The sequence below is a fragment of the Nelumbo lutea genome, chromosome 8 (genome assembly GCF_056320005.1).
Source record: "Nelumbo lutea isolate HS-2025 chromosome 8, American lotus-T2T, whole genome shotgun sequence".
NCBI lineage: Eukaryota > Viridiplantae > Streptophyta > Magnoliopsida > Proteales > Nelumbonaceae > Nelumbo > Nelumbo lutea.
In genome coordinates, this window is record NC_142691.1 from 34,071,009 (window position 1) to 34,091,123 (window position 20,115).

At 37.7% G+C, this 20,115-nt stretch overlaps 1 protein-coding gene across 4 annotated transcripts in view; it reads left to right on the forward strand.

Moving 5' to 3' along the window:
* The first annotated feature begins 521 nt into the window (after positions 1–521).
* The window catches only part of ACR11 (uridylyltransferase-like protein), a 38,545-nt gene continuing 18,951 nt past the window's right edge, over positions 522–20,115 (forward strand). The window contains exons 1-6 of one of the 4 annotated variants that reach the window (XM_088956552.1): positions 522–1,148; positions 2,409–2,466; positions 2,543–2,668; positions 7,877–7,971; positions 11,905–11,989; positions 12,103–12,162. In XM_088956552.1, the coding sequence (XP_088812678.1) occupies positions 1,009–1,148; positions 2,409–2,466; positions 2,543–2,668; positions 7,877–7,971; positions 11,905–11,989; positions 12,103–12,162 (564 nt within the window). In that variant the 5' untranslated portion in view covers positions 522–1,008. The remainder of the gene's footprint in view (positions 1,149–2,408; positions 2,467–2,542; positions 2,669–7,876; positions 7,972–11,904; positions 11,990–12,102; positions 12,163–20,115) is intronic. The other 3 variants (XM_088956551.1, XM_088956549.1, XM_088956550.1) reach the window with 3 other exon arrangements.

Consider the following 20,115-nt stretch of genomic DNA (forward strand, 5'->3'; position numbering starts at 1 on the left):
TAGATAAATATATGTAGATGTATGACATTTTTCACAATTAAATACATTCTCTCTCTTTGCCATTAATAAATACTATGAATTAAAGCTTTTAAAAAGTTATGGATTCAAAGACATCTTGAATTTACAATGTTTTGAATTAGTATAATTTATTTTTAAAATGATAAATTAAAGAAAAAATCTATGATGCAGAAAAGATATAGTATAGAAAGAGTTTTGACCAATCAAAACCCACCCATGATTTTTGATAAATAACACCATGTTTATGATTCCAATTTATTAATCAGTTGTTTTTCGGATATCATATCTTTTAACATTTACTAATAATCTTAAAATTTACAAAGATTAAATTAATAGAAACATACACATGGCACATGAAATAATTGCAATTTTATTTGTAATTTTAATCAATTATAAACATTACTGGACCTCAGGGCATACATTGTTCGATAGTTACACGGACAACTTATGTGAGCATAAGGTAAGATTTGAACAATAAAAATAATAAGGGCCTTTCTAAAAGTATTGAAAAGTCATGGTAAATTTGAAAGATGCAAAAAAAGTAATGGTGAGATTGTGAGATTTTAGATAATATCTCTAATTCTTTCCGGTTCACAAATTTCGTTTTTATCCATACAAAATCAGATGATGAGGCTTGAAGATAATTGCCAAGTTTTTAAGGCTCGCTTTAAAAAGGGGGAGAGAGAGAAGAGAGATTTCATGGCGCATATCACCATCACTGTCACTGCCAAAGCCAAGTGGTCGACTTACTCCCACAGATTATTAGACTCTTCTGATCTTATGTACGTTTTTGGTTTCTCTTTGAACTGGGTTTCACGGGTTATACGAGAAATTTCAGCTTCCATGACCGAAAAGAAGAAGAATCTACCAGCTAAGTTCTGACATTTGTTGGGCTTTCTGGAAATTTTAATTTTTGGGTCTCTGGATTAAATTTTGTTCTTTATTTCTTCTTTAAGGAGTTGTTTAATTTATTTATTCTTTGGAGAGCTAATGGCTGTGGCTATGGCTGCTGGGAGTTTGGGGGTTTGTTCTGGTTTGAGAACTGTTGAAAATCGTTTTAGTAATGGGGGTTTTATGAAGAGGCTGTTCGGATTGGATAATAGCCGATGTTGGGCTGTTTCCAAGAAAAGGTATGCTAATTGGTTTTGTATGTTTTATTTGTAGGACTGTTTTATAATTTAAAATTTCTCACTGAATTCTGGGAGTTCTTGTGAATTAAGGATATGGGTGTCCATCAATGTAGCTTATATTCACTTGAATAATTCTTATTTGGATTTGTTTTGTGTGTCTGAATGAATTCTGGAGTTCAGTTGAATAATTCATATTTTCACTTGAATAATTTTTTCACTGTCTTTTGAATATGAGATACATTGCGCGGTGTTGTGTCGATATTATTAATGTCTTATCAGATTCTTCTATTTTTTTTTTTTCCTTTTTCCTTGCTTTGTGGCCTTCTGCAAACAAAAGGTTCTGGAGATGGTTGTGATTCCAACTTTGTTATTTTGGTTTTTAATAGTCGTGCTTTCAAAATTATTCTTTTTCCTTGGCATTGGTGTTGGTTTAAGCTAAAATTACCCCCTCCCCCACCCACCCATCAACCGTCAAGTGAACATTTCTTCCTTTTTCTTGTTTGGATTTTTTTTTTAGTACTTTTTCCTCTTCAGACCTGCAAAAATGAATGGTCAGATTTGTGTTTATTCTATTAAATTTGAACCCTTTTCTTGTAACGTTAGGTCTTCAGAAATTTGAAAGATGAAGGGGCTTGAGTTATTTCTATTTCATGATATTTTAGCTCATGTCATTTAAAAATTTCAAAAATTCGTGCTTCTTATTTAGTGTCATTAATGTCTATTAATGCATACTGGTTTCATCCAATTTGGAAGTTGACTGGCCAAAAGGGTCATTACCTTATGTTTGCCCCAGCTATCTAGGGTCTTGGGAGGGGTAGACTGGATATGGACCTAAGCTTTATGGTAAATGAAGATAAAGAAATTGATTTTACATTTACATTCACTCTTCTGAGAAAAAGATTACATAATGTCAAGGAAAAGAATGCATTAATAAGTGTGTATAATTGATCTCTGACATGCCCATGCTGCAGTAAGGTGAATTTATATCCACTAAATAACATGATTAGATGATAATTATTGCCCATGTATTGATTGTTTATATGTCATCAAATCATAAGGATTTGTATTCTGTGGCTGAGCATTTGCATATTATGGCAGAGCTGTGTGGTATTCTGAGATGAAACTGCCATGGTGGTCCACCATTTTTATGAAAGCTACATTATTATCATTCCTCAACTACCAAATTCTTTCTTAGCTGTGGTTTAGGGTTTTTCCTTCTGGTCATTAATATGTGCATGTACATTGATATTTGGTTTTCAGAACATCATCTTATACAGGTGTTATTATTCCACAAGCTTTATCCAAAACTGCTGTAGAGGTATTGAACAACCCATTGTGTCTTTGTGCTTTTATTTTTACTTTGTGCCTACTTATTTAACCCTTTGTTTTAACAGGATGGAAGTGCTAAAGAAGCTGATACAATTCCTACTCCTAAAGTTATAATAGACCTGAATTCAGATCCTGATGCAACTATTGTGGAGATAACGTTTGGTGATCGTCTTGGAGCTCTCCTTGACACGGTATATGTTTCTGTTTCCTCTATTAATATTTCCATACTATCCAGTTTCTATTGTTGGACATAGGTTGTTTGATAGGGGAGACTTCCTGCCTCCTCCTTCCCAATCAATGTTTGAAAATCATAATCGTATCGTAAATTGTAAGATTTTTTTCTGATTTTTCTAAAAGCTGTCAAAATAACTATAGGAAATACCCAAACTTCTCAAAAAACAGAAAAAAATGACTTTGTACTAATTTTCAACCTATAGACATAATATAAGTAGGTAGTAATAGTGAGCCAATGATCTTACTAATCTACAATACTACTAATCTACTATTGAAAATTTAGCTATCCTGTGATCTTATCTCCACATTTTTAAGGGAAAAGAATCATAATTTTATCTAATCCCTAATTCCCTATAGTTTCAACTTCAATTTTCATTAATTTAAGTCAGACATGCAATTCATGAAAAATATGAAAATAAGAGAGAGAGGGAGAGAGAGATAATTTCTCAGCCTAAAACACATCCAAGAAGATGATAGTTCAACAAAATAGCATATTTATAATGAATTACATAAGGAGTTAACAAATTATAAGCCAAACCATGTCCAACAAACTAGCATAAATAAAGACTTACACACTGCCATACCGAAGCTAACAAAGAAATCTTCAGAGTTTCAGAATTCAAACACAAATACCTTACCAAAACAACATGGGGCGGGGCCCCTGTTTTCATGTCATAAAAGACTTAAAAATCCATGGAGTAGAGGTCCTATTTTGCATACAGAAGAGGATGAAAAAACAATAGGGCAGAACCCCTGTTTTGTGTTAAAAACAATGGGAGAAAATGAGGAGCAGACCCTGTTTAGCATAAGAAAAGGAGAGAAAAAAATAGAGTGGAGCCCTTGTTTTTATGTTAAAACAGCTGAAAACATGATGAAGCACAGCTCCTGTTTCACATTACAAAAATAGGCGAGAAAAATAAGGTGGAGCCCCCTCTTTTGTGGGGTGCAAGTTAGGTGGGTTGGGCCGGGTTTATGGTCAACCCAGGCCTGACCCTAAAATTTGGGCTCAAGGCTTGAGCCCGGACTGAGCCCAGGGTCAAGCCTAATCTTCCCAACCTGAGCCCAACTCGCACTGTAATTTGATGCACTTGGGTTGGGCTCGAGCCCAGGCTTGGTTCAGGTGGTCAATGAACTCACTCTAAAATTATATATGTATATATGCATTTATGTAAATATGTATACATACATGTATGTATATACGTAAATATGTATGCAAATATGTATGTATATAGGAAAATATATATATATATATATATATATATATATGTGTGTGTGTGTGTGTGTGTGTGTGTGTGTGTGTGTGTTTGTGCGAATTTGTATAGTTGGGCCAGGCTCGGGCCAAGTTTGGGCTCCCTATAGGCTAGGTTAGGGCCCCACCGAAAAATAAAGAAGCCTGACTTCTTGGGCCCAAGCCCAGCCCGAGGACCGAAAATCCAATCTCATCTCAAGTTATTTCAGGCTGGGTCAGTTCGGGCTCAGACTAGGCCTGCCCAAGTTGCACCCCTACTCTTTTGTATTTGAAAAAGAGAAAACAATAAGAGGTCAGAGCCCCTATTTTGTGTAAGAAAATAAGTAAGAAAATGCTCCTATTTTGCATCTAAAGATGAAGGTCAGTGTCCCTATTTTTTGTGGAGGTTCTTTAGAAGAGGTGGATATATATGTAAATATGTATGCAAAATTTACATATATATACATATGTATGTATGAATGTGAATGGTTGGGCCAGGTTCGGGCTACCTAAAGGCTAGGCCAGGGCCCATCTGAAAAATAAAGAAGCCTGACTTCTTGGGTCCAAGCCCAGCCCGAGGACCAAAAATCCAAGCCCATCTCATGTTAAATTTTGGGTTGGGTCAGTTCGGGCTTAGACTAGGCTTGCCCAAGTTGCACCCCTACTTTTTTGTATCAGAAAAAGAGAAAACAATAAGAGGTCAGAGCCCCTGTTTTTGTGTAAGAAAATAAGTAAGAAAATGCTTCTGTTTTGCATCTAAAGATGAAGGTCAAAGCCCCTATTTTTTGTGGAGGTTCTTTAGAAGAGGCGAATATTTCAAATCTGGAAGCCGCCACCACGAGTCTATGAGCTTCCAAGCCGAACAATATTCTAAGGGCCTGTTCGTTTGCTCTGAAGTCTGACACCTGAAAGTGCAATAATTACATTAAGAGGTGATAATATTTCAGACTGCTCTGAATTCTGACATCTGGAAGTCGCCACCATGAGTCTATGAGCTTCCAAGCCAAACAATATTTCAGACTGCTTTTCCTCTTTATTGGTATTGGTGAACTTTTCTTTCCTCTGAACCCTGAATGCAGAGAATGTTCTGAATTCTGAAAATCATCAAATATCCATTTTGATCCCATATATGAGAGTTTTTGTTTGTCTTTTTGGGGGTATCATTGGAAGACAAAAAGTTGTATGATTGCACTTCAAGAGATAAGAGATAAGAGGAAACAAAAACCAATTTTCTCTTAAAGTTAATAGATTCCTCTTAAGATATAAGAGTTAAGAGGAAACGAACATGCCTGAGAGTGGTCAAAGTTTTTTCTGATGGCAGGTCTGGTTAGCGTTGGAAGTTGGATCGATGCTATGTTAGAGAGGGAGAAAGATAGAAGATGAAGTTGACGTGGCGAGTAGCAGGCCATGTGGTATAGAGACAAAGGAAAGTTTGGCTGGCACTGTTGACTTTCCTCGTAGGGCAACTTAATCATTAGGCAAGGCTGATTTAGGCTCTAGTTTGCCTCTACTAATTGCATTCTCAAATAAATTTGAATTTAAAAGGAGTGGCCCTTCATCCTACATCGAAGCTTTAGAAAGGGATAAGTTGGGTTATAATTTTACTAAACTTGGGGTGGGCCATTTGGCTCGATCGAGATCCAAACCATTTACACATGACAGTTTAAGTGTAATGTGTGAAATTAAAGGGGGGGGGGGTGAAGGGGGATGTTAATCTGGGTATATCATTGTCCCTAGTGGACTAAGCACTCCCCTTCGGTGCAAGACAAACCCAACCCAAGATATTCCAGATCAAAAGAAGCTTGGCCGTATGATGAAGAAGATGGCCGTTGGATTAGTTGCGTTGATTCTGAGGAAGATAGTGCATCTGATAACAAGTCCAATATTAGAAGTGTTGAAGAAGTTGTCTAAGTGTGCATGGACAGTGAAGAGGACATTAACATTGGCTCTCTCTTTGTGGTGGAAAAGGTCACAATACAGTTTGAAGAGCCTCCCGGTGATAAAGAGGAAAAGCAGTCTGACCCAAGCTTTGTAGAGTTCCTCTTGTAGCCGAAGAGACAGGGGATTAGGAATGGCAATGGGGCGGGGCGGGGCGGGGCTGGTTTTTTCTTGCCCCATCCTTGACCCTGAACTCAAATTCCCTGCTCCATCCCTGCCCTGAACCCTGGCTGGGAAGAGAGGAACTAGAGAATCTTTCTTGATAAAGACAGAAGCAGGGATTCTATTGTTGAAGCCATCACCATTAGAGTGGTCCATTGGGTGAAGTCCTTGGATCTCTTTAAGGACATTCCTAGGGGTGAATTGATGAGGAAGTGGAGGGAGGCAGCTGACTCTTCTCCTTTAAAGGAGGCTATTAGGCCTTATTGGTCCCCACCATCTGGAGGATTTATTAAGTTCAATTTTGATTGCAACAGTTAAGGTAATCCAGGTCTGTCCGGCATTGGAGGAGTATTTAGAAATGAGGATGAAAAAGTCATTACGATTTATTCAGGCCCAATTGGAGATGGTGATTCATTAAGGGCTGAAATTCTGGCTTTTTTGGAAGGAATTCAAAAGGCTAAGGAGCTGAATATCCGAAAGTTGTCAATTGAAGGAAACTCGAAACTTGTGATAAGTTGGCCTAGAAAGGATGAGGAGGCTGGATGGTTGTGCTACATCTTTGATAAAAGGAAAGTTATGAGGTAACATTTAATTGGGTGAGAAGAGAAGCCAGTGCTTTTGCTGACACACTTACTAAACAAGGGGTGGGAAGGAACAGTTTGTTTTGGGCTATGGTGTAGTTTGAATTATTTTTGGGAGGCCTAAGAGAGTTAATCTCTCCCCTTCTCCTATGTACTTAATTGTTCCTTTTTAATGAATTTGTTTATATTATTGATAAAAAACTAGTTAATGACCCCGTACTAAGTACGGGGAATCAGTAATATTAAATTTACATTATGGAATCAATAATGTTAAATTTATATTTACTAATATTTTAAATAATTATTAAAATTTCAAGAAATATTTATTTCAAAAAATAGCTTTTCAATAATTATTAGAATATGAATTGTTTTCTTTTTTTATGATATGTAGAGGGTTAATGATTAACTGAGATTGATAGAGTGTAGGCAGAAGTGGTTGTGGATAACCACTTTTGCATTTTCTGCATTTTTTAGGAATGGATTGAAAATGGTGGTAGTGGGTTGTGGGCTTTAGCAGCAACTTCTCAGAAAATGCCACGTGTCTAGATTTCCAGAAAAATGAGAAGACCATGTGTCTGAATGGTGGGGGGCTGTAGCCTGATAGTGGGTTGTGGGCTTTAGCAGGAATTTATCAGAAATTGCCACGTGTCTAGCTTTCTAGAAAATGAGAAGGCCACTTATCTGAATGGTGGTAGTGGGCTGTGGGCTTTAACAACAGCTTCTCAAAAAATGTCATATGTCTAAATTTGAAAAAGCCACGTGTCTGAATGGTGGGGGCTGTAGCCTGAAAGTCTTCCTTTAATATATATATTAGATATCCTCATCTCAAATACACTGGTTGTTTGAATTTGTTGTTTCTTGATTACCCAACATTCTGTTTCATATGGTATTATCTGAAATTTGTTCTCATTCTGATACTTGGATGGAATGTATCTTAAATGTGGGCAACCAAATGGTGGTTTCATCCTTGTGAATGTATAAAGTTTTTATTGTTATCATGTGGCTCTCCTTAGAACCTGAACAAAAGTAGATATGGATCTCTTTCTGTTACTGAATTTCAATTGTATCCCTATATCCACTTTTTTTTCTGTTTCTTGGATTTATAGGGAAGAAAAACATTACTTTTAAGTCATGAACTTATTTTTGTAGGTAAAAGGGAATATGCAATTAGAGATCCTATTATGAGGAATACTTTTCAGTTCATTATCTAACTGTTTTCTTTTTGCTGGTGGGGGTTGGGGTATGGGGTGCTGCAGATGAATGCCTTGAAAAAACTTGGACTCAATGTTGTCAAGGCAAATGTCTTTTTAGATTCCTCTGGGAAGCACAATAAGTTTGCTATTACTAAAGCGTAAGTTTTTTTGATCTACTATTGAGTCTGATTTGTTGTTTTTTTTATTTCTTTATTCATGTACATGATAGACCAAATTGTAGCTAAATCACCATTGATTTATTATATCTTGTTTGTTATTTTTGTGCTTGGATATCTTGCTTAAGTTCATGTAGCTGACCCCATATGGAACAAGGCTTAGATGATGATGATGTTGAATAGATGCATTTCAGAAAAAAAAAAAATCACCTCACTATACAAAAGCAGTAGGCTGAAAACATCAATTTCTCACCATAACAGTTTCTTTACAATTTACTCCCTGTCCCAGGAATTCCCCATACAAGATTCTCCTTAATCCCTGTTTTAGCTACAGAATCTGGCAGGCAGTTGGCGGGTCTTGAAATCCACCTGAACAAGTAGTTCAGGCTATTCACAGAAGCCAGTTTTTTTCTTTCCTTCTTTCTTTTTTATGCCAGTGCTTTTGGATTACTTTCTCATATGCTTTCTTTTTGGAAATTACTAATAAGGTTACTTTAAAATCTCTACTTACAATTAAGGAATGTGGAATAAAATCTTTGCAAAAATCTTCCTCCATGGAAAACTGTGCCCACTGGGTCTTGTTTTTTTTTGACAATTGAACAATTAATTCATTAATCAGAAGATAGGTCTGTTACAAGTATCCCAGAGAGAGGCCCAAGATGCAGCCTCACTGGCTCACTCTTAAAGAGGAGATCACATTCAACCAAAGAGAAGTGAGACTATAAACAACTACAAAGCAACCCAAAACAAAGTTTCCCAGTTAATCCCTTGCTTTGCAAGAGAGTCAGCCATCTCATTTACTGACCTCCTTACCCATTGGAATTTCACTGTCATATTCCTTGTTAATCAAATCACTTTCTTAAGGAGATCCCTAAAACCCCAAACAACCGAATCCAGATCCAGCAACCATCCCACAACTAGACCTGTTCATGGGCCGGGCCGGGCCAGGCTTTGTCTCTGTATTAACAGAATATACTTAGGCTCGAGCCCGAGCCCAGACTGACCATTGGGCCTAGGTCTTGAGCCTGAGCCTGGCCCTTATATAAAGCTTGAACCTCGGGCCTGAGCCCGAGCCCGGCTAGAAAATTGGAAAAGATTTTTTTCTTTTTTTATTCAATAAAAAACTGTTTTATTTATATTAAAAGACCTCAAAACCTAAAATATAATGAAAGATCTCACCATTACTTGAAAAAAGAGAAGAATAATAAAGAAAAAATATTATATATATATTATTATATAAAATATATTTTTATTATATAATACATTATCAAGTTAGGGTTGGTCTTGAGCCGGGCTTTTGTGAGAAAGCCTGAACCTGGCCCGAGAAAAGGTCGGGCTTGATGTTTTAGGCCCAAGCCTGGGCCTGTGGGCCTGAAATTCTATCTAAGCCCAACTTAGATCGGTCCGGGCTAGGCCGGCTCGTCAGGCTACCCAACCCATGAACAGGTCTACCCACAACTACCTTGGAGTCACCTTCAATTAATAGTCTTTTTGTACCAACTTGACTTGCAAGTTGAATCCCCTATATGGCAGCTAGGGGTGGATTCGAGCCGAGCCGAGCCAAATAGCTAGCTATTCGAGCTCAGCTCGCCAAGGTAGTACAAGGCTCATAAGCTCGAGCTTGACTTGAGAAAATGTTTTGTAAAAATAAAAAAAATTATATATAAAAATGTTTTTATTTGATATTTAAAAAATTAAGAATTATAATAATTAGTTATTATTATATATATAATATTTTTATTATATATATTGTTTTCTATAATAATAATAATTATATATTATTATTATTATTATATGAGCCGTCTCGCGAGCCTCACGAGCTGAGATTTATTAGGCTTGAGCTTAGCTCGATTAATAAATGTGCCTGAATTGGGCTCGAGCTCGGTTGAAACTGAGCCGAGCCAAGCTTTAGTAGCTCTTGAAGAGCTTGACTCGTGGCCACCCCTGATGACAGCTAGTAGCTTTGCATTGATAGAGTCTCCAAATTCCACTAGGCTTGAAAATAAGGCCAAAACAGTGCTGTCCTTATCTCTCAAAACCCCTCCTATGCCAGAGGGGCTAGGGTTACCTTAACTGCTCCCATCAAAGTTTGATTTAACAAAACCCTTTAGGAGGAGGAACCCAATCTGCAATAAAACTCGTCTTAGAGGAAGAGCTACTAGCCATTGCTAAACAATTTATCCAAAGTCATCAAAAGAAAAGGGCTGTAACATGTTGGTCATTCTCGAACAGTGTATTATTGCCATTGCCCTTGTCAAAATGTAGTCCTTGACCTCTTAGATGCTTCTTATTTTGGTATATTCTGGCATTTCTTTCATCCCAAATGGTCCATAAGGAGGCTGCTCTAGTACACCTCCACATCAACCGTCCTCTTTTTGTAGGCCATACAAAGGTTGAGGGTACAAACAATTGAGTTACTTCATCTGGAAAAAGCCAGCTGCAACCAACGAGGGCAAAAATCCAAAACCAGATAGTTGCAGCAAAAGGGCAGGATAAAAACAAGTGGTAACAATCCTCACCATTAGATTTGCATAGAAAACAATATTTTGGGGATAGGCACAAGTAAGGCCTTTTCTTCTGTACTTTGTCCAAAGTATTAGTCTTCCCATGGAAAACTTCCCAGCAAAACACAGACCTTAGGGGGAATAGGCTTAGTTCAAATTTCCTTTACAGGGAAAGGCAGAAGGAAACCAAATCCTTTTGTCTGGCTTAGGAGGGTTCAAACAAACATTGCCTGGTAGGAGATCTGTAACACAAGCCAACTCTTCCTCCCTTAAACCTCTTCTGAACCCAAAATCACAATTCAAAGAATCAGGGATGATAGGAGAAGAAAGACACCTAGCAACAAATTCATTTTCCCACAGGGAAACAGAGTAGAGAGAAGGAAATAGATCCTTCAGGGCTAAATTCCCACCCAAACATCTTCCCAAAACCTTACTAGGTTCCTAGAGCAGACATCATACCTTATGCAAAGGAGGAATTGGGGGAGAATCCTTGAAATTGCTTTCTATGGTGAAGCCAAACTAATCACTTCTAAAGTTTCATTTTAGGCATCCAGTAACCCTTCTATTGATTGCTATTATTAATTATGAGAGCGTGACCAAAGACTAAATAGATTTTCTATATTTGCCTTTGTTTTTATACTATTTTAGAATGTTAACAATATATTTTCTTTTTGAGAAAAGGTACTGTATATTTGCATTATATAAAATCAAAAGTATACATGATCCTCTGTACAAAGAGATTCTGTACATAAGCAATCACATTTTCTTTTCTCTTTAATTTTTTTTTTCTTTTCATCTTTGTTTTATTTAGTTGATCATTTATCCATTTAGGTTTTGATTAACGTGATTCTAAAAAGCAGAGTATCATTTTAATAACAGAGAGAAAAAATTAAAAGAAACTTAAGAAAAATGTTCTTAACTGATAAAGTATTGAAGTAACACAAAATGGGGTTTGTGCTAGATCTACGACTTAGTAGGCATAATTTTAGAAATGAGGAAAATCGGTGCAAATAATTTCATGCACTATCCTTAATTGTCTTAAAGAATTAAAATCATGCATTTTTAGAAATTTCCCTTCTTTTTATTGTTTAATTTGGTACTTATTTTTAACTTGAAAGAAAGACCTCAGTGCATCAAGATATGATGCATGTCAGTTTTAGCTAAACTGGCATGATGTCTACTGATATGCTCATAACTTGAAGTATGTTGACTAAACATTGTAAGTGAGATCCTTGCCTTTTGAATGATTAAAGGACCACCAAAGTTTTCGTGATGAAAATCTGAGGAAAGAAAAGAAGCCAAAAGATTGAAAGTTCCCCTTGCAGGGAATTTGAAAATGAGTGGACTTGTTTTCAGTTTATGTTTCCTATAGTAATTATTGATGGATTTTCTGTTGGGGTGTTCCTTGCAGTGATACTGGCAGGAAGGTTGAGGATCCTGAGTTGCTAGAGGCAATACGCTTGACGATTATCAATAATCTGCTTCAGTATCACCCGGTAATTTTTAATGAATTGTGCATGAGAGGTACCATGGTGGAATACCTCTTGAATGACTTACTATAATCTAGTACTGCTTGGTGTTTATTGAATTAGTGGAGTTGGTGGTCCAGGAATCTAGCACTCAATTAGCAATGGGAGTAGCATTTGGAGTTGAGGCCCCAAAGCAACAGGTAGATTAATATTTATACTGAAATGTGGTATAAGAATTTGTTGACAGATTTACTTTTAAGTGTTTTCATCCATTATTGGTGCCATATTCTCCACCAGAGGAAGAGATAATTAATGCTTAGATATAAGAGTATACATGGATTGGGTCAAGCTGGGCCTGGGGTATTATAGCTATTGTACTTGTAATGACAGTCAATAGTTGGGTCCTTGTGGAGTTGACATAATTATGTTATTGACATAGGATACTGTAGGGGGTTTTACAAATTCCAAATCTGGCTGTGGGCTTTGTAAGGTGAAAGAGGGACATTGAGTGATTAATATGGAGAACAGGGATGGAAAAGTAAGTAGACAGTTTGCTTTCCACCAAAGAATGAACAAGAAATTAGGGAGTGAACTATTTCTGTTAGGGTAAATGGCAAAGAGATAGATCACTTAGAAGAAGAAATATGTGAGGAAAAAAAAAGAAAAAAATCCTTTCAATGGCCAGAATTCACTAAACCAAATTTTAATTCATCAAATGAACTCTTCCTAAATTGCAATTACAATGACCTTATTTATATATTGAAATTATGAACTCCAATGGCCCTTTACAGACTCTAATTTGAACTAGGAAACTTATCTAAATGAACTTCTAGTTGTTTTAGGACTAAGACAAATTCATAGGTATCCCATAGGGACACTAAAATAAGGACTCTACTACCTAAAGAACTCCAATATCACATTATTAATCCTAACTTAATGTAAAGACTCTAGAGACTACTAGAAAGAGTAAACGTTAATTTTATTATAAAGAGAAAGTATGGGAGTTACAGTAAATACTAACTCCAAAAGTTACAATAAATAGTAATTACGAAATAATAATAAATTTTTGTAAAGCTTAAAATCCTATTCTTAAGAAACTTGCAACTAGGAATCAGGAGATCAATGGGTTTTGTAATGGAAAAAGAAAGGGAGTGTGGAACATGGAATATGGACATGGGTGGTTATTAGGTTTGTTCGAGAATCTGAGAAGACACCGTTGCTAGAAGCTGAAGCCGTTTGCTTGGGAAAAGCGTCGACTATTATGATCTTACTGTCTTAGTTGAACGAGATTGAGTCAAGATTTCTGTATCTGGACCAGGACTGTCAATGGACCGGATATTAGTCCAATCCGATCCAGTCTGCTATGAGTCCATTAGAGATGGACTAGGTCCAATCCAATCCGATAAATACTTTGGACCATTCTGGACTGGTCCAATACAACGTCTGGACTGTCGAAACTGTTCAAATTGGTTTTAATTTAGATTGGGCCCAATTCCAAACCTGGTCCATTGACACCTGTACTCTTATCTTATGCCAATGGACCAGATATTGGTTCAATTTGACCCAATCCAATGTAAATCCATTACAAATCGACCAGGTCTGAACCAATCCAATAAATACTTTGGACCATTAAGTGTGGACTGGTCAAATTCAATATGTCTTATTGGTCTGTCCAATCCGTTCAAATTGATTTTGATTCAGACAGGGTCCAACCCAAACCTGGTCCACTGATACCTCTATTCTTGACCATGGATGGATAATTCTTCTTCTCAACATCCCAAAGAAGACATAAATGGTGATGGAGCGCATTTGGCTGATGTCATTGATGATGGGAGGACACTTGTTATAGACTGTGATGAGTGTAGCAGCTCATTGGTTGTGCTAATGAGGTCTTGGAGCCGTCTTGTTTTAAATCGTCTGATATAAAATGCCAACCTGCATATTTGGTAAGTTCAAACAAGAACCCATTTAAGAATGACAAGGTTCTTCCTCATGAGTTTGGTTATGAGAGTGGTCGAGGATCACTAGAGATAGAAGATGCTAGTAGTGGTAGGGGTGCTCACGATTCAGTGGTCCTACCGGTTTTTGGACCGAAACCGAACTGAAGCCAATCGGCGGTTGACCGGTTCGGTTAACCGTCAGTTCGGTTCGTTGGTTTTTCGGTTTTCTTATATTTATAATATATATTATAAAAGACATATAAATATATAATAAATAAATAGAAATATATAAAATATTATATTTTAAACAATAAATAATATATTATATATTATAAGTATATAAATATATATTTATATATAATGCATATTTATTAATTTATAATATATAGAAAATATATAGAAATATATGTATACCAGTTGGTTTGGTTAACAGCTGGTTTTCTATATTGGTTAACCGAAACCAAACCACTACTTTCGGTTTTTTAAAAATACCGAACCGAAACCGAACCAACCGTTTTGGTTAACCGGATTTTCAGTTTGGTTTCGTCCGGTTTTTCGGTTTGGTTCGGTTTTTCTTGCTCACCCCTAAGTAGTGGTCTGAAAAATGGGAGTGATGATTTTCCCACATTGATGGTAACAGAGGTCTGAATGCTGGTGTGGAGATCTACAACCTGGAGTCTTATGCTGAGGTGATAGTCAGAAAATTGGGCAAAGATTTGGTTCAGAAGAGGTCAGAAGATACTGTTAAAGAAACAAATAATTGTCTTTTAGTTCATTTAACGGAAGTATTTTTCCGTTTGACAGATGGTCTAGTTGTGGCAGGCCCTTGTAACAAATTTAAGAGAATGTATAAGAAGGGGGTGAAAGGTTAAGTCTGAAATCATAAAGAATATGGAAGCTGTGAATCATCTGATCAGTTGCAAAAAATCATTGGGAGAGACACTTATATTCTGTTCATCTCGAGGTTGAGGCTGCTTCTAGAATAATAGATGTAGAAACAGTGGGGAAAGATTGTATTGATGATAAAGAAGGTTCAATGTTGCTAGGGAAAATGAATCCTGGCCAAGTAAGAAGGGTAGAGAAAAAGTTTGACTTATATATGATTATTGATAAGGAAATTCATAGGCAAAACATTGGGACTCTTTTTCTTGGGTGGAGAGGAGTTTGCAAGAAAAGTTTTTTAAAGCTGGAGAAGAAAATGGATTTTAATGGAGACAGCTGGTTATGAGACAGAGGTAGGTGACGGCAGAAGAGGAATGGGCTGATGGGGTGTCAGGCTTTGTAGTGGGGTTTGGTTTGATTGCATTTTTGCTATAAGTTCTGGTTTTGTTTGTGGGGAGGTTTGCTTTTTATAAATGTAATTGAGGCTTTTTGGGTTTGACTGTGTTAGATGTCCTTTCCTGTGGGTGGTTTCTTATCACTTGTTCATGTATCCCTTTCTTTCTTCTATTTTGAAGAAAAAGAATGCTTCACTCCTATTGTTAATAAATTTGTTTGTCTTGTTTATCAAAACAATCAATACATTCATGGTATGACTGAACAAGTTGCAATGATATCATTTTTTTTTTTTTGCGATTATGTGACACATCTTTAAGTGATTGTTTAGAAGATTATAGCTGTGAATCATTTTAAAACGAAGTGGCTGCGACTACCATGTTGCAGTTAATGGAGAGTTGTTATGTATATCCATCCATCACAATTTGCTTTTATATTTTGTTGCAAATATGTATACACATTGAGCAATGAATTACTTTTGCAATAAAAATTAGGAGATTAAGGAAAGAGTGACTAAAGTTCAAAATGATTACACAAGCAAAATTTCCTTTGATATATAAAAAAACTACTTTTCATTTACAACTACAAAATACTTTTACATCCGTGTACACTTAGTCAGAAACATGTACATCACGATACATAGTCATTCCTTGGTAAGCTTATCAACTTCTTCCTACAAACTTGTGTTTGAAGCTTCAAACTTGAAATACTGGCACCCGTTTCTTCAATCTGCTATACGATGACAGTCTCGTCTGTTTCCTTGAGATCAGACGGATTGAAGAGCGATGACTTCCATCGACAATGACCGATATGTACTGAAGGGATGAGAGATCCATCATATGGATGGCCGAACCCTTCAGGAAGGTAGGGCAAAATTTCAAAAATTTCACTCTCCCATGTGGGAATCACATTCCCTGTTTTAGAAAAACTGCATTTTTTAAGGATCAATCTTGAACCAAGAACCGAACCAGATCTGAACCAAAAGGAAATAGTATCTCCTAATGAAGGTGTTCACGCCCAAAGAAAATCTCCAAAGACTGCTCCCACTGAAGATGACACAATGTAGGGTGGAACAGAATCAGCAGTGTTCTTCCCAAGAACCAAACCCTTCACAAGAATTTGATGGAGGCAGTGAGCACAATCTTCAAATCAGTCTTTCTCTAAAGACTGATATCAAGACACCTCTTGATCGCTCCTACAAGGAGATCGAACTGGCAGTATGGCGGCGGCAGGAGGAGAACGCATGGAGAAGACGTAGTCACACTGTATTCGACTTCTTTCTGTGTTCTCAGATCTTGTATCTCTGGAAGGCTGGAGAGTTTGGGATGATCTGAATGGTTCGCCCCCTCCTCCTTTTATAGGCTTAAAGAGAGCTCCTAATCTCATTAGGAGTTTCCTAATCAAAATCTGTATTTGGATTGGGAATTCTCTTTAAGAGATAAGGGTAAGCCCTTATCTTATCTGCATATTAGATCAACTCTCTCCTGATCTCATTAGGAGGTTTCCAGATCTGAATTCAGATATGGACTCTCTGAGTGGATAGGGTAAGACCCTATCCTATCTGTTGATTTAATCCCAGGTCCGCCCCCTTATTTAACTAGTCAAACTAGGCCAGTTTGAAATGGGCTTTAGGCCCAATAAGTTTAAGTGCTCAAACTGCTTCCAAACTGCTGCCCAGTTGGGCTTCTTTGTATGGCGTGGGACCCAAACATTGATCAACACATCAATCACATGGGTTCAGCCCAACCTCTGTTACAAGGCTTGGACGAATTTACTGAAAAGACAGTAAACCCTCTGAAGCCCATCACATGGACTCCCAATGGGCCCAACACTTACACTAAGTGGTCCCTAGGCCAAGCCACCTTATAAAAACCCAGGGACTATGGGCAGATGCAAGATTAGCCCATCAGGTATTACCCTCAATAGTCTTACACTTAACCTCTCAGCCCATAATGATCAAACACTGCCCGACAAGAGATGACCTCTCCCTCGGCTGCAAGGAAGAGTGTTGCACTCTCTACTCACATGGATTCCGGGAATTAAAATCTTTTGCAAACAATTTGAAACCATAATATATATGTATAAATATATTTTGCAAAACAAAATTTCAACAATTGAAATCGGTTGCCGACAGTCTTGGTTTCCATCAGAGAGAGTGCATCCCCGATCATTACCTTTGTCCGACAAAGGGGCTGATCCTGTCACTATGATCACCCACTCAGATGAATTCTCGGACTGTCCCAACATACCCAAGTTTTGACCCCCTCTAAGGATCTCACTGATTGGCATATCAAAGACAACCCAATCTGACACCTAGTGCAGTATCATAATCGAGTTTAGGGGTCAGGTGTAACATTCCGGCTTTGCCCACTTTTCACCAAGGTCCAGGGCAACACTGGAATTCTGGTCCGATTCAAGGTATCAAGTTAAACCTACACTGCATGTACCTCTGGTCTCACCCTGGCGGCTGAGACAGGCCACCCCAACCAACTTGGCGGTACACCAGTGTCAGCCTTATCAGGATAGATCTCCTTAGATCGACCCACTGGCTGTGAACATTCTAAACTAACACGAGTCTCATTATGTGTCCAGTTTAAGGGTATTATACAGAAACACACCACTATAACCTGAATCAAATATGCACTTTATTCATTTACACTAAATGTCATAAGTACATCAATCTGATTGGAGCTAAGGGCATATAGTGTCTAACAGCTCCCACTTGCACTTAGGTCCAATCTGGCTTCTGGTGAAGTGTGTCTACCTTTCATCACCTCTGAAGGACAGTTAGCAGATTTCCTCACCAAGGGCATTCCCAAGGCTAAACTTCAGCATGATACTGACAAGCTTGGCATGATTGACATCTATGCTCAGCTTGAGGGGGAGTGTAGAGAAGATGGGCCAAATGACCCATAGGCTATTTATCTTTTTTATCTTTTATGTTCTTTGCTGTAATGAGCCTTAATCTGGGTCTATTCTTTCTTATGTTATGTCTTTTTAATTTTCTACCCAACTAAGGGCTTCTCTGTAAATTACCAAAGTTTAACTTAATAAAATAGAACTAATGGTGTAAGAGAAGAGATTATGTTCAAAAATCTCTCTCTGAACCCAAGTTGCTGCCACCTTCTTCTTCATCTTCTCCCCTCTTGAACTCTGATTTCTGCTACATTCTTTTGATTTTTGCATCTTTCTAAACAGTCATTTCTTCTCAAAAGGCTGTTTTTCTTCTTGGTATCAGAGCAGGCTCGTTTTTCCCCTTTTTTTCACTTTTTTCCCATACATAGTGTGTATGGAGAACTAAATCGTATGAATAGTTAAAGACACCTTTTTCAGCCCAGTTGTTAGTGGTTTCTGGAGAGAAGAGGACTGACTTTGTCGGCCCCCTTGACAGATTCAAGTGTGTTGCCCGAAACCCTATTTTTTTGGAGAAATCTGATTGCGGGCCCCACAGGGAGTTTGACCTGGGTGCTCAGTGACTGAAGGCTTTCTCATTCTCCTTCTTGAAGATCAAATCAAGTGGATTGGTGTTCTGTGAAGTCTACAAGGAGTGGCTGAATTTTCTCCGTTTCTTCTAGCTTTCGGGTGTGACACAGATTACTGGTACGGCTGCATAGAGGTTGGCTCACAACACAGTTTTGTTTTGTCTTCATTTGGTGTTTTTCGAAGTTGTTTGAAATCATTTTTGAGGTGTTTAAGAAGATGAACTCCTCAGACATTGAAAACAAGCATGTTGCTGAATCCAGACAGGTTTCGGGAGCCTCTGTAGACTCTCTACTGGTTGTGACCACAGTCAAGCTGGACGGAACTAATTATCTGGCTTGGTCACAATCAGTAAAGATTCATATTTGTAGTAGAGACAAGTGGGGTTTTGTCTCTGGGAGCAAAAAGGCTCCTTCGGAAGATGATCCATCATATGAAAAGTGGATGCAAGAAAATTATACTGTTATTGGGTGGCTTGTGAACTCAATGCAACTACAGATTAGTTAGCACTATTTGTGGATGAATTCAACAAAGGAAATTTGGGATAGTGTTACTGAAACCTATTCCCAAAAATTAAATGTGGCCAGAGCTTACAAGTTGAGAAGTGATGTGAAGAATTTAAGACAGGGGGAGAAATCATTAGCTGTATACTTCTCAACACTGAAGTCTTTATGGCAAGAAATAGATTTGATAGAAGCTATAACCTGGGACACCACTAATGATGCTGAGACCTATAGAAAACTGGTTGAGAGAAACATGGTGTTTGTGTTCTTGACAGGACTAATACAAAACAAAATATTTTATCCAAGAATAGTGTCTCACTATCTCATGCATATGCCTTGGTAAGTAGTAAAGAAAGCAGGAGACTTGTCCAGGTTCAAGGGGCTGGTCTAAATGATCAATTTGCTAATATGGGAGTGAAACCCAAGGGGGTTGCAGCGACTCCAAGTGGCTCAGGGAAGAAAGAGATTGTCTGTGAGTACTGTAAAAAGCCAAAACACACTAAAAGACAAGTGCTGGAAATTGCATCCTGAGCTCCTACCACTTCGGTTTTAGAATAAGCCTGATAATAAAAGGGCAGGGAGTGCTAATGTTGCTACTGGTCCGGATAGTGACAGATACCAAACTGAAGAGATGACGGCTAGTGTGTAGTTAGCAGCTATAAAGGCAGAATATGAGAAGTTTGGGAGGATGAACAATCACCTAGAGGGTGTGACCTCTTCTTCCAACCCTTCAGAAAATTCAACATCTTCTGCATTTGCTCATTCAGGTATACGGGCTTCTGCCAATCATGCAACCATTTCAAGTAATTGTAGGATCCCTTGGATTATTGATTTTGGTGCTTCTGATCATATGACCAGCCTTTCTACTTTGTTTGTTTCATATGATTTACTTCTTGGACGTGACAAAATCACCCTAGTCGATGGCTCTCTTGCCCTTATCTCCGGCAAGGGAACC